The sequence below is a fragment of the Argopecten irradians genome, chromosome 8 (assembly GCF_041381155.1).
Source record: "Argopecten irradians isolate NY chromosome 8, Ai_NY, whole genome shotgun sequence".
NCBI classification, from domain to species: Eukaryota; Metazoa; Mollusca; class Bivalvia; order Pectinida; family Pectinidae; genus Argopecten; species Argopecten irradians.
In genome coordinates this window covers 19,673,653-19,688,685 of record NC_091141.1, presented here as the reverse complement: position 1 = coordinate 19,688,685, position 15,033 = coordinate 19,673,653, and the positions used below count along the sequence as shown (strand labels likewise).

General features: G+C 35.4%; 2 protein-coding genes across 2 annotated transcripts; both read right to left on the bottom strand.

Moving 5' to 3' along the window:
* Positions 1-1,474: 1,474 nt before the first annotated feature.
* On the bottom strand, positions 1,475-7,080 carry LOC138329609 (uncharacterized). Its single transcript, XM_069276699.1, has 3 exons — positions 6,727-7,080; positions 6,193-6,330; positions 1,475-4,347 (listed from the first exon to the last, which is right to left on the bottom strand). Exons 1-3 carry the CDS (start codon positions 6,926-6,928, stop codon positions 4,070-4,072), a joined length of 618 nt encoding a protein of 205 aa, XP_069132800.1. The 5' UTR covers positions 6,929-7,080; the 3' UTR covers positions 1,475-4,069.
* A 198-nt stretch (positions 7,081-7,278) lies between these two features.
* Positions 7,279-12,381, bottom strand: LOC138329608 (uncharacterized). Its single transcript, XM_069276698.1, has 3 exons — positions 11,772-12,381; positions 9,541-9,678; positions 7,279-8,563 (listed from the first exon to the last, which is right to left on the bottom strand). The coding sequence occupies exons 1-3, from the start codon at positions 11,989-11,991 to the stop codon at positions 8,286-8,288; spliced, it is 636 nt and encodes a 211-aa protein (XP_069132799.1). The 5' UTR covers positions 11,992-12,381; the 3' UTR covers positions 7,279-8,285.
* Between the last annotated feature and the right edge of the window lie 2,652 nt (positions 12,382-15,033).

The following is a 15,033-nucleotide window of genomic DNA, read 5'->3' as shown; positions in this document are numbered from 1 at the left end:
TGACAGTCCGAACCATTTACTCTTATAGAAATTTTGGAAATCTTATAACAATCATGATCAATGTTAACATAGGAAATGCTTGATTTATTACATTTTTCGCAATGAGATGCAAGGTTTTATGGTGAAAATATAAGTAATATTTTCAGTGAAAATATCGCTTTTGACATACAGGAACGCAGCATTGATAATGAAAACATCATCTTATTTGTTATGTCATTAGTTTCCACACAAAAATGACGTCATATATTTGTATAGAATATGACGCTACGCTCACAAAAATACGACGTAACAATCGCAAGGGCAAATAACTCTGTAAAATACAAGTTGTTATGAACAGGTCTTCTGTAAATGGAAGCGATAAAATAAATGAAATAAATAAAATATTCCTTGTTTCTTGATGAATATCAGTAATATTTCATCTCGTGAGATGGAAACTTAGTTGTTTTTTTTTTCAATCGTTCTTCGCACCAGTGAAAAATATAAATGTTTCCACTTTACGCTATGAAATATAACTGGTATTCATCAAAAAAGGAATATACTCCATATATATTTTTGACACCGCGTGATGGATATTGATCCTATAGACTACCATGTAAGACATACAAGTACATAGAGGTTTCCGGATTAATATATCAGAATTATTCTGATCTACCAGCCAATGCGTGTGCAGTGCAGACTTCAGAGCTGTGATACAAATATGAACAGGGGAAGGAACTCCGGTAGATCAGAAACAAAGGGTAGCTTTCAGAGCTGTAATATCCGAAAATACCCTTTTTTTCAGTCGATATGGTGAATGTTGGATAAATGTTTATAATCTCAGTAACTCTACTATAAACGTGATATAGTATTGGTTTCTTTTAAGATGTCATTCAACGCATAAGAGGGATCGCTGGCTTATAATTTCGTGCAGTTTGTGTATGTGTGTGTGCTGGATACTTTTAGATGACTGATTTAATTCTCTAAAAGAATAGGTTTCCCATAATATTTCATAATGGGTTTTTTTTCGAAATTCTACTCTTACATAAAACAAGTCTTTTTCAGCATAGGGCATAACTTGCTTTGTCATTTTCAGTTTTAGTAAAACAACTCTTCAGCCACCAAATACAGACTGTTGTTGTCTACTGTTCATTATGAATTAATATACAATTAGTGTATCTAGAATTCAATGACAACAATTTATTTACGATATATATATTTCTTAATTTGGAAATTATGAAAAGGTAAACATGAAGCTAAAGAAATTAAAAATATATTTATAAGGTGTAAGATCCCGTTTAAACTAGCGAATTTTTGTATGCCTATATATATCATTTCTTAGGCGTAGTTGAACAGAACTATTGTGGCCTGGCGATGCTGTTGATATGTGTGCATGCTATTTTGTCATTCAATAATGCATATTTGATTATATATTTTATTGTTCTTATTTAAATTGTTAATTTTCACTAGAAAAAAAAACACGTAGAAATATCACAAGAAAAGGCTCTCCATATTTAATATTACAGCTTACCATGAAACATATCAAAACAAGTACACAAATATTAATTTTAAGTACCGTTTAAATACAACGACACATCTTAATTAAAGTTATCTGTACATAAAAATACAGCCACAGTTTACCAATGAAGACATATGTACAATCATTCACATTGCTATTGATACCAAATGTTGTTTATGTTGTTTCTATGTTACATGGAAATGCATTGCGTTTGGCTAGGGTGGTTGATGGGTTGAGCACGTTTCTATTGATACCAAATGTTGTTTATGTTGTTTCTATGTTACATGGAAATGCATTGCGTTTGGCTAGGGTGGTTGATGGGTTGAGCACGTTTTCACACATTAATGTTTCAAATTCTGTAAATTGACTATAAATAGAAAAAGGGAATTCCCCGTGTTATTTTTGTCCAATTGTAATATGGCATTGCCGATTTCTCGAAAAAAATGGCAGACGAGTCGACACTCCGGCATCATTACGAAAAAAAACTTTGACTGCATTTTGAGGTTATATGCATGATGTTCATGTAAAGAAAAAAAATACTAATTAAATATACAAAAAATATATCAACGAAAAACTGAATATTTCCATGGTAATTTGTTTATTTATATATCATCCTAACTTAAAACTTGTTGTCAATGACAAATCTTGTATAATAGGCGTCATGTTGTATAGCGGATGATATGAGTCTACGGCAAGCCGTTTGGGTTTTTACCTATTGATGTGAAGATATCTCTATTTAATTAAAGATATCTCTATTTAAAATGAAGATATCTCTATTTAGTTTAAGATATCTGTAATTCAAATAAAGATATCTCTATTTAATTAAAGATATCTGTAATTTAAATTAAGATATCTCTATTTCAACTGAAAATACAGATATCTTCTTTTAAATTACAGATATCACTATTTCAAATTCAGATATCTCTTTTTGAATTACAGATATCTTTAATCATAATTGAGATATCTTTATTTTAAATAGAGATATCTTTAATTATTGTCCAATTAAAGATATCTTTAGTTAAAATAGAGATATCACTATTTGAATTAAAGATATCCCTATTTCAAATAAAAATATCTTTAATTTTGTTTATATAGATAGGTCTTCATTTGAAATACAGATATCTGTAATTTAAATACAGATATCTCTATTTCAAATACAGATATCTCTATTTAAAATAAAGATATCTTTAATTGAATTACAGATATCTGCAATTACTTTGCAATACAGATATCTCTATTTAAAATAAATTGAATTGAATTAAAGATATCTGTATTTACACGTGTTTGCTCAGTACGAAGATTAATTTTGAAACACAAAGAAAATAATGATTACTCCCTAATCCTCCTGATCAATTTTAATGAAACGCTTTAAATTGAATTGGATTTTAAGAATCCATATGCATGTATGATAACTGTAGGTCTATTAAACCGATAAACTTGCTATTTGGAGGGGATTTCTTAAGATCAGGACATGGCAACTGCTCTCTGAAAAACAGCGAACTGTTGCAGCTATAATTGAATAATATTGAAAGCGGAAACGTTGTAACACCGTCTGCATTCCCCGCCATATTTTGCGTCACTACTGCTTTACTTCCGTCATGCGCAAAACGGAGAGTCAAGGGAGCAGTCGTTTTTCCTATTTGACAGTTAAATACAGATATCTCAATTTCATGTCAAATAAAGATATCTTTAATTCAAATAGAGATACATGTATTTGAAAGAAAGATATCTGTATTTCTACAACAATTAGAAATATCTGCATTTGAAATAGAGATATTTTTAATTAAATTAGAAATATCTGTATTTGAATTAGATATATCTGTATTTGAATTAAAGATATCTTTATTTAAATGCAGATATCTTTATTAACAATGAAATGCTGATATCTTTAATTGAATTAGAGATCTCTTTAATTGAATTAGAGATATCTGTATTTGAATTAGAGATATCTCTATTTCGTGTTTAATTAGAGATATCTCTATTTTAAATAGAGATATCTCTAATTCAAATACAGATATCTCTAATTCAATTAAAGATATCTCTAATTCAATTAAAGATATCTCTTATTCAAATACAGATATCTCTAATAGTTGTAGAAATACAGATATCTTTATTTTGAATACAGATATCTTCATTTCAATAGGTAAAACCCCAAACGGCTTGCCATATGAGTCTGGGGTGTTATAACTAACAACAGTCCAATATCTATATCAACTAATGTATTGCCATGTGTAGCTTTTACATAGGTATATTTACTCTGATATTACTCAGTTGGTAGTTTCTAACTGACACCATAAATATATAGTATCCTCAGCAAAATAAGCACCAGGGCTCAGTTGTTTAAAAGGTGATAAGGCTAATCACAGTTGAACGACAATTTTCAAATCAAGATAAAATAATTTACAGTTATACAAACTTTACCAAATTTTACAGGATTCTCAAGATCTCCATTCTGAACTTACTTGCTGATTTCAGTGCAGATATAATTACAAACATTGCAGCAAATAAGAACTGATTTTTATACTAATTATGTGATTAAGCCAATCATCTTTTGAACAACCGGGTCCAGGCATACTAACGCTTGACCATAGACACAAGAGCAATATCTCCAGGTGTTGATTTGCTTGAGTTACTTCCCTTTAGTTTGGGGTTATTATCAAACTTCAAAAGTGTGACAATGGCGGTGAAGACGCTGCCAAGGCCAGAAAAGAGGAAGAAGAAGATCACTACTGGGTTGTAACAAAGTATGGGATTGGTAGGGGTTAGGACTGTCGCACGTGCGATATCCCAGGCGTCCGATATCACGTGAAATTCCCCAATTAGCACCATTGACATCAGAAATGTTACCGATCCTGAAAAACACAAGCAGATAATACACTTATATTTTACTACAAATGATAACAATAGAATCATTTAATAACGTCATGTTTTGTTTATATCATTTGTATTTATGTAAATGGTATGTTTTACGGTATTACACAAAGATAATATGATTGGGGAATCATTCTTCAATATCCCCTTTTGGTCAATATGCGACGTCATAAATACATGTATATCATATTGAATGCTTCATTTCAGAATTACTACACCATTAATTTATTTTAAACGGGTTATGAAAACAAATAGTCTGCAAATATTTTTCCATAACTCAATAAAATAATAAAAATAGTAACATCAGTGCTGATAATTAATTTTTAGGACGATTTGATAAAATCCATTTTAATGTACGATTCCATTGATATTTCAAGAAATTATTTTTCCAAATCAATAGGCCTCATCCATGTCTCTATTATAACGCCACGATAACGTCAGGTTGTCAAAGAAGCCGTTTCATCAACATTGTGCAATAGTTTTCTCGTGTGTTTTAGCCAAAACTAATTTATCCTATGCAATTTTGTTTTATTAAATCAACATTTACAATTTGTGTTTTAGTTTTTTACTTGCCTTTTTTATCCTAATCTGTTAGATACAGTCCTTGTTTAAATCCTAATACTAATTCCTGTCTTATAGTTTTGCCCTAAATGACCTTAGTTGTCGATGGGCTGGTTAACTCAAACAAAAAAAAACCAAACAAACAAGAAATTCAAAGAGGTATTGTATTTATATCATAAATCACAATCATTAACATGATGAAGTAAGATGAAATAAAAAAGAGAAGTAAAAAAAACTTTAGTGTATATCTAAAACGTCCTGTATAATCCAATGACCATATTCTTTTGAATTTACAGGGCATAGAAGCTACCTAAACTGTTTGTAGGAATTGATGACTTCTGGTCACCTTGTCGGCAGTGCTAAATGATGATATAATCTTGAATTGTTCTAGAATACAAAAAATGGATGCTTGGTATCAATGCCATGGTGAGCTGAGGTAAAAATTGTAATATTGAAAATATCAATATTTATAAATGTATGTGTTTTTCATCTATCATTGCATTGTAAAGATTTACCCCAAGTTAAGCCATTGTCTGCTGTACTTAGAACGACACCTTTAATGAACCTAGACCGAAACTTGGTCACAATGATTTAATGTAACGAGCTATCGTATTTTTATTCCAAGATTAGGGATTCTGTGAATCGTCGGTAGGGATCGTCCCAACCACATTTATACTTTTCCCGCCAATCTATTACGATTATTTTTTTCGTAAGTAATTCTTATCGTGAAAATTAATAAATATTTGTATTTTTATAGAATCAGTTTTATGCTTAATAGTGTTTCGTAAGCCTTATAAGGCTGGTTGTTGATATTAGTTTTATGCCTTTGTATATTATATGCTCGATCGTTTTATGTACATGTACATAGTATGAACATGTAACACTTAGATAAATTATTATTGATTGATTGATTGATTGGTTAATCATATCTCACAAGCACTCGTAAGTAAAGCTCTTTATAGAAAATATACCTGTGTCATAATATTATTACGATGAGAATCGGAGGAAAACAATAGTATTTTATGCATGCAATTAGGTACGAAAGTGTCTTGAAAACCTCAAATCTGAAGATAGAAACAACATGCAATATATTACCATTATTAGTTTGGGAAATGGAAAACAACAGTCTTTTCACACTAAGAGTTTTAAGACATAAAAATTATTCACTATTTTTTATCAGAGCTATGATTTTACTGTGCCTTCATAACAGCTAGTGGTGAGATATGACACTATGTTGATAACAGGGACAGAGCCCTTACACTTACCATTGAAAATAGAAAACACGCCCGTGATGTAATTAAACAGTGTGTTTTTCCTCCATAGATACAACAAGGTACACAGTAAGGCTGTAGATGTGAGAAACAGACTCAGGATGCCGGAAAAACGAGCGAAGGTTAGAAACCCTGTAACAAAGATGGAAATGAATTTTTTAAAATTATGACGTGCAGAGCTACATATTCGTGTGTTATATCTTAATCACATGGCGATTTACTATATATCAAAAATAATAACAAAATTAAAGGTAACAAAAACAAGTGGTAATATCTACTCCGACGCTATATTTAGCTATTTCCACTCCAAAACCTGTCATCAACAGGGTCCACAGACAACAATTGCATCCCCTTTATTATATATCTATACCTACATGTAGCACCACTAATATGACAGCTGCTCTTGTGACGTTTATTCACTCTTTACATCCTCGATGGGTTTACCTACATGTATCTTCACAAGGTTATTAATTTCGTGAGAAGATGTGAAATCTGTCCAAAAAAACAATTTTACCAGTTACTACTTACCAGAACTATCGCCATTGGTCCTCTGACATATCCCGTAGGTACAGTCTACCCTTTCCCAAAGATCATAATGCTGCAGCGTTTCTGGTGAGTGACCGCTTGACCACCAGATTCTAAGAAAGAGTCCAAGGATAGTGAAGAGAACGGAAAGGAATTCCACTGGCAGGACCGCCTTGTGTTTTACAAAATCGATTTTTGTCGTCATTTTGAGTTTTTTCGGCAGTTTTAAAAATCGGCCTTGCCACTTACCATGGGTGGTAACGCCAAATAGAGTGGCGACCGTATCACAAATTAAACCTAAATTATAGAATTACAGTGTATAAAAGCGGCACATTTCCTTCCTTCGTTTAAATGTTAATCTGCCGAAATAAAACTTTGCCGGGATTAGGAAAGTCTAGTGTATTCTTCCGGTGTGTTGGGACGGACATTTGTTCCGGATGCCCTGATACTTTGTAGATATACATCGAGGCATTTGTTACTATAGCATATGACCAACATGTACTTTATACATCATGTAGATGTGGTTGTGTGCATTGATATACAGACCGGGCCTATAAGATCCGCTATGAGACTATCATACTACAAGTATTACACTACGGCATGTTCATACATTAACGATTAATAAGGTGATAAATTCAGTTTGATGTTTCCTAAACTGGCTGTTACAATTAACCCACCTCTAACTTGTTTACAGTTTTAATCAGTATGTATATATATACATATGATCATCGTCTTTTCCTACAATGAGTATCTATTATTTCTATTATAATATTAGAAGTAAACAGTATAACTAATCCACTGTAATACAGATTATATCATTAATGTTTATATTGCATGTGATGTATCAACAGACAAAATGGCGCTGGTTTGTAATTATGTAATAACCTATGATTTTTGGTTTGTTGTGATTGGCTGATACATAGATTATACGAACAACTTTATTGCTTTTTTACTCATATCCGGTCCCTCCCATCCTGAGGAATTGAGTTAGATTTTTTTTAAACTCTGTTATCTTTCAGTCAATGCTGTTTCTGGCCAAATTAAGTTTCAAGCCATGAAGAACTTGACTTTTAACCCATGTCGGGCTCTGCCTCTCATGTACAAACGTTGTTCTGCTGTCATCAAAGAAGTTTCTGGTCAAATTTGGTTACATTTGCTGTGGACTAGTAGCGATGTAAAGAAAATGTTGAAGGACTAACGATATAGTGACATTAATCGTACGATCCACACTAGAATCCATTATGTTACATACATGTATATCCATGTATTAGGGAACTATACTATAAACAAGGGAATACTGTCAGTATACGAGCACGTGTGCAATAAAATCACAGTTTCTCCCTTCCGTATACCTACAGTTGATGTGAAAATATCAATAATTTATTATCTTTATCAACTTCTTTATTATCCCTTCTACATGTATTTAGGATTTCACAAAAATACAGTTACCATTTTCCTACTCCACTTGTATATTACTGTCACAAGCATATGTAAGTCTTCCTTATTCGGTAATGTCTAGCTGATATTATTCATATCCAGCAAATCAGCCACCTAATTGATAACTAACATTTGATCATAGACGCACGCGTGATAGCTTCTCGGTTTGACTTACTGGAGTTACTTCCCTTTAGTTTTGGATTATCATCAAACCTCACAAGTGTTAGAATGGCAGTACCTACGCTGGCCAGGCCAGAGAAGAGTAAGAAGAAGATCGCTACTGGATTGTAGCGAAGAAGGCGACTGGTAGGGATTAGGACTGACACACGTGCGGAATCCCAGGCGTCCGAGATCACGTGAAACTCTCCAATCAGCACCATTGACATCAAAAACGTTATCCACCCTGAAACCATACAGGCAGATAAATACACTTTTTTAATGATAACAAAATAAAACAAAACCCCTTTTTCAAAATTTTGCACTTTCTGATCATTTTGTTGGCATCATTTGTAGTTATGAAGAGTAAATGATACGTTTTACGTTAATACACCAAGATATGCCAATGGGGTATTCGATATTTTTGTTTTTCAATATGACACATATCACATAGGTATATGTTTCATAATTTACTGAAATACTAAACACCATCAAAAACAAAAATGTAACAAAACTATACTGAGAAGCTTAAATCAGTTATATTTTTTGTTAATCTATTTTCTCTCTCGTGTCTATTTGAATGGCAATCAAAATGATTTGTTAGCTATATTCTCGTGTCTGAGTGGGGAAAAAAGATTGATCTGTTTGGAATATACAATGCTCATAACGTTTTTGGCAGTGCTAACACGTATTTCGAAGTGTAGTATCTAGTGGAATGTCAGTAAGCGACATGGTGAGTTGATGTACACACTAATGATATAGCGAAAAAACAATCTCTATCGATCTATCACTTATCCATCAATATGTAGTTAAACGTACCCTGTAAACCCAACATTTAGTCATTGTCTGTTGCAAAAACACCTTAATATTAAAATAATATACATTAAACAACTGAGATTAAAAAAATAATTAAGCAATGGAGATAGGTAATACAGGTATGGAAACACCTGGATCGGGTTCAAATATAAACAGCACATTGAGATTTGACATTGAAAACAGAAATCATAACTTTTAGCTTATAGAAGCTCTATAGAAAACAGCAAGATAATAACACTGAACATTGGACAAAATAATAATATCATTATGTGAGGTATTTTAGGAGACACCTTAACACATAGAACAAAAACATTCCATTTTGTAAATCGGAAACCTAGAAATAATACGTTGATAATGTATATTAGGAGCTAGATAAAACTACGCCTTCACGCTAACCAGCATACATACCGTTACAAATGGATAATAAACCTGTGATGTAGTTGAAGTATCTCTTTTGCCTCCATAGGTACAACAGGGTAGACAACAAGGCTGTAGATGTAAGAAACAGACTCAGGATGCCGGAAAAACGGGTGAAGATGAGAAAGCCTGTAAAAAACAACAAAAAGGTTATGACAGTTAATCAACAGTTAATCAGTTTTGTTTTCTTCATGGTTTATGTTAAAAATGCTCCACCGCCAACAGAGCATAAACGGCACCCATCATTTGAACAATAACTGATGTATAATCGTGTTTATATGTGTCTAATTAACACAAAAAATGCTTATGAAATAATTCGTTTTACTTTTGGTGCATGCACATTCAGTACTTAATTTCATATAGGATATAGTGCGACGGATATTTTTCGGGATGCAATTAATTATTCTTAATATTTCTATCTTGAAGTAAAATTAGAAATTCAAATTTTTCAATGGTGGTAATGGTGTAAAGTAAGTAACTTTTGTAACTGAAGAAAAATACTAAATTTCCTTATCCTGTTTTTGATAGTGAAAAATACCATTTTTCAGCGGTGGAGCAAGCATCTTTAAAGAGGGAGAAGTAATATACAGTAAAACCCCTATAACTCGAACAGCAGGGGACCAGATCAATAGTTCGAGGAATACGGGGTATTCGACTCATCCGAGGTTGGTCACGATCAACATTCAAAATGTCCGGTTTCAAACTATGACAAACAATGCACGGCAATGACATTTTAATTACCCTATCTTTCAGCATTTTGGATTTCTTTATTTAAGTGTTTTATTGATAGCAATATCAAGTTGAAAAATGTGTATAACATAAATTTAGCGTTTGAAAAAGCTAACGAGAAAGCCCTTAATCAAATATCATTCACATCAGAGTAAGCGATCGTCATCTAGGTTAATGTACAATCCGTATAGGTCAACAAGAAGTACATTTTCTATTATTTGATTATCACAAATCATTCAAAACATTTACAAAATACATACTCACAATAAAATTATTAACCAGCATATTTACGGACATAAGAAATGATATCTATAGATGACTATTTAATAAAAGCGTAACGTTGGGTTACATGTGTTTACGAGTAAAGTTAAAAATACAATTTACGGAAAAAGATACGGAACGCACTGATAAAATGTACTTTGCATATATTGTTTGATATCGTTTACATCTTTCGGCAAATAACATTGTGTTAGTCTGTCGAATTAAACCAACAAAGAAATTTTAAAAAATAAACTTTTATAATTAGGCGGGCGTCAGCAATATCTTCCGCCTCTTTTGTCATTTCACAATGCGTACTTTCTATTAACACGGATCAACAACTTCCGTATTTTCGTATCTACAGTGAAGATTATTACGAGAGAAATATCAATAACTTAATGCCTTTTCTGAAATATTTAAATAAAGTTAGCATCAAACAACGACTTGCGATCGGGTAGGTAGGTAATAATGACACCGTTAATCCCTTAATTACAAGGTTTGATACGTTACTTGTATAAACACAAGATCGTGATCCATGTCGGTCAGTGCAGTCAGGTGTGACACAGGTAAAAAAATCTCAAGGGCCGAACACCTGTTCGACGAATACATGGGTAAATACTATGTATTTGATGAAACGGGGACATATTTCTGTTCGAGGAATAAGGGGTATTCGACGAATAGCTGTTCGAGCTATCCGGGGTTTTGTTACATAGATTAAATAGAGAGATGGTCGGGACCGTACGACCAGTTCGACGAATAGGGGGTATTCGAGGAATCCGGGTTCGAGTTAGAGGGGTTTTACTGTATCTCTTGACTGTTATACCAGGGATAAAACAACCAAAAGAATGGTGCCAATAAATAAAACCCTTCCAACACAGAAAGAGACGTAACAGGACGGTACAGTTCATCCTCCTATGACGCACGCCCTTCTAGAACCAATCACATCAATTGAATCATGTTGATTTTACTGCAGATATAACTCTACCCGTTAAATCATTTGCATTACATCACTGTTGACTTGCATACTATGTATGTTTTATGTTCAAAATTGAGACAACCATATTCAAGCTCCGCAAACAGACAATAGTTATACCCCCTTTAAATGATGCCGCCTTTTTTAACGTCATTCGTTCACCTAATATATTAACTGATTTTGATATGTTTGAAGACGTTATTAATTTAATAAGAAGAAGATGTGAAATTTGTCAAAAACAATTTTACCAGTCACTACTTACCAGAACTATCGCCATTGGTCCTCTGACATATCCCGTAGGTACAGTCTACCCTTTCCCACAGATCATAATGCTGAAGCGTTTCAGGCGAGTGACCGCTTGACCACCAGATTTTAAGGAAGAGCCCAAAGGCCGTAAAAAGAACGGCGACAAATTCCACTGGCAGCATCGCCTGGTGTTTTACAAAATCGAATTTTGTAGTCATTTTAAGTTTCCTTTGCATGTTCAAAACTCGGCTTTGCAGTTGACGCTGACAACACCAAAAAAAGTGTGACGATTGTATCAAGAATTAAATCTGTAATGACAAAAAACGTCACCTTGCCTTCCTTCCTTTTAAAGTCAAATCCGTTGAAATGAGACATTACAAGGATCAGCAAAGTCTAATGACACTTCCGGTTTGATTGCACATTAGTTCCGGCTGCACTGATGGTTTGTACAGATATACACCTGGGAATTTTGTAGTTTTACAAAAGTGTATAATCATAATTTACAATACATGTAGTTTGATGAACACGAAATTTCATAGATACACCAAAACAGCATTGTGACTTTAACTGTGAGATATACTACTAGTAATATACCGCTGATGCTAACAAGAATTAATTAGAACGTTCAGTGATTTATTTCCTGATGTTTTTTGTTGCAATAATCACATGCCGTTGATAAAATTCCTTTCGATCAACATCTGAGCGTCATTCTACCCAATTTTCTACAAACGAATATTAACGTTATTTCTACCACAAATATAACAATGTAACCGATGCATTACTTTTTTGTGTATCTATGGAATCATGGTTTCCTGTATGCCACGAATGTCGTGTATATCATACGAACCACTTCATCCAATTATTGATATCAATAGAATGCTGGTTCACATAAGAACTCATGAGTAAATGTGTATTATCATTTTTATTCTTTACTTTCCATATCATGATAAACACATGACCCTATGCGCTTTGTTGTACCACGGAGTACCTGTGTTGTACCACGGAGTACATGTGTTGTACCACGGAGTACCTGTGTTGCACTACGGAGTACCTGTAATGTATCACGGAGTACCTGTGTTGTACCATGGATTCCTGTGTTGTACCACGGATTCCTGTGTTGTACCACGGAGTACCTGTTTTGTACCACGGAGTACCTGTGTTGTACCACGGATTATTGTGTTGCACCACGGACTACCTGTAATGTACCACGGATTCCTGTGTTGTACCACGGATTCATGTGTTGTACCAAGGAGTACATGTGTTGTACCACGGAGTACCTGTTTTGTACCACGGAGTACCTGTGTTGTACCACGGATTATTGTGTTGCACCAAGGAGTACCTGTGTTATACCACGATGTACATGTGTTGTACCACGGAGTTCCTGTGTTGTACCACGGAGTTCCTGTGTTGTACCACGGAGTTCCTGTGTTGTACCACAGAGTACCTGTGTTGTAACACGGATTATTGTGTTGTACCACGGAGTACCTGTGTTGTACCACGGAGTACCTGTGTTGTACAACGGATTATTGTGTTGTACCACGGATTATTGTGTTGCACCACGGAGTACCTGTGTTGTACCACGGATTATTGTGTTGTACCACGGAGTTCCTGTGTTGTACCACGGAGTACCTGTGTTATACCACGATGTACATGTGTTGTACCACGGAGTACCTGTGTTGTACCACGGATGATTGTGTTGTACCACGGAGTTCCTGTGTTGTACCACGGAGTTCCTGTGTTGTACCACGGATTCCTGTGTTGTACCACGGATTCCTGTGTTGCACCACGGATTCCTGTGTTGCACCACGGATTATTGTGTTGTACCACGGAGTACCTGTGTTGTACCACGAGTACCTGTGTTGTACCACGGAGTTCCTGTGTTGTACCACGGAGTTCCTGTGTTGTACCACGGATTACTTGTGTTGTACCACAGAGTACCTGTGTTGTACCACGAAGTACCTGTGTTGTACCACGGATTATTGTGTTGCACCACGGAGTACCTGTGTTGTACCACGGAGTACCTGTGTTGTACCACGAAGTACTTGTGTTGTACCACGGATTACCTGTGTTGTACCACGAAGTACTTGTGTTGTACCACGGAGTTCCTGTGTTGTACCACAGAGTACCTGTGTTGTACCACGGATTATTGTGTTGTACCACGGAGTTCCTGTGTTGTACCACGGATTATTGTGTTGCACCACGGATTCCTGTGTTGCACCACGGATTATTGTGTTGTACCACGGAGTACCTGTGTTGTACCACGGAGTTCCTGTGTTGTACCACGGAGTTCCTGTGTTGTACCACGGAGTTCCTGTGTTGTACCACGGAGTTCCTGTGTTGTACCACGGAGTTTCTGTGTTATACCACAGAGTACCTGTGTTGTACCACGGAGAACCTGTGTTGTACCACGGAGTACCTATGTTGTACCACTGAGTACCTGTGTTGTACCAAGGAATACCTGTGTTGTACCACGGAGTACCAGTGTTGTACCAAGGAATACCTGAGTTGTATCACGGAGTACCGGTGTTGTATCACGGAGTACCTGTGTTGTACCACGGAGTACCAGTGTTGTACCAAGGAATACCTGAGTTGTATCATGGAGTACCGGTGTTGTATCACGGAGTACCTGTGTTGTACCACGGAGTACCTGTGTTGTACCACGGAGTACCTGTGTTGTACCACGGAGTACCAGTGTTGTTCCACGGAGTACCTGTGTTGTACCACGGAGTACCTGTGTTGTACTACGGAGTACCTGTGTTGCACTACGGATTCCTGTGTTGTACCACGGAGTACCTGTGTTGTACCACGGAGTACCTGTGTTGTACCACGGAGTACCTGTGTTGTACCACGGAGTACCTGTGTTGTACCACGGAGTACCTGTGTTGTACCACGGAGTACCTGTGTTGTACCACGGAGTACCTGTGTTGTACCACGGAGTACCTGTGTTGTACCACGGAGTACCTGTGTTGTACCACGGAGTACCTGTGTTGTACCACGGAGTACCTGTGTTGTACCACGGAGTACCTGTGTTGTACCACGGAGTACCTGTGTTGTACCACGGAGTACCTGTGTTGTACCACGGAGTACCTGTGTTGCACCACGGAGTACCTGTGTTGTACCACGGACTTCCTGTGTTGCACCACGGATTCCTGTGTTGTACCACGGAGTACCTGTGTTGTACCACGGAGTACCTGTGTTGTACCACGGAGTACCTGTGTTATACCACGGAATACCAGTGTTGTTCCACGGATTCCTGTGGTGTACCACGGAGTAACAGT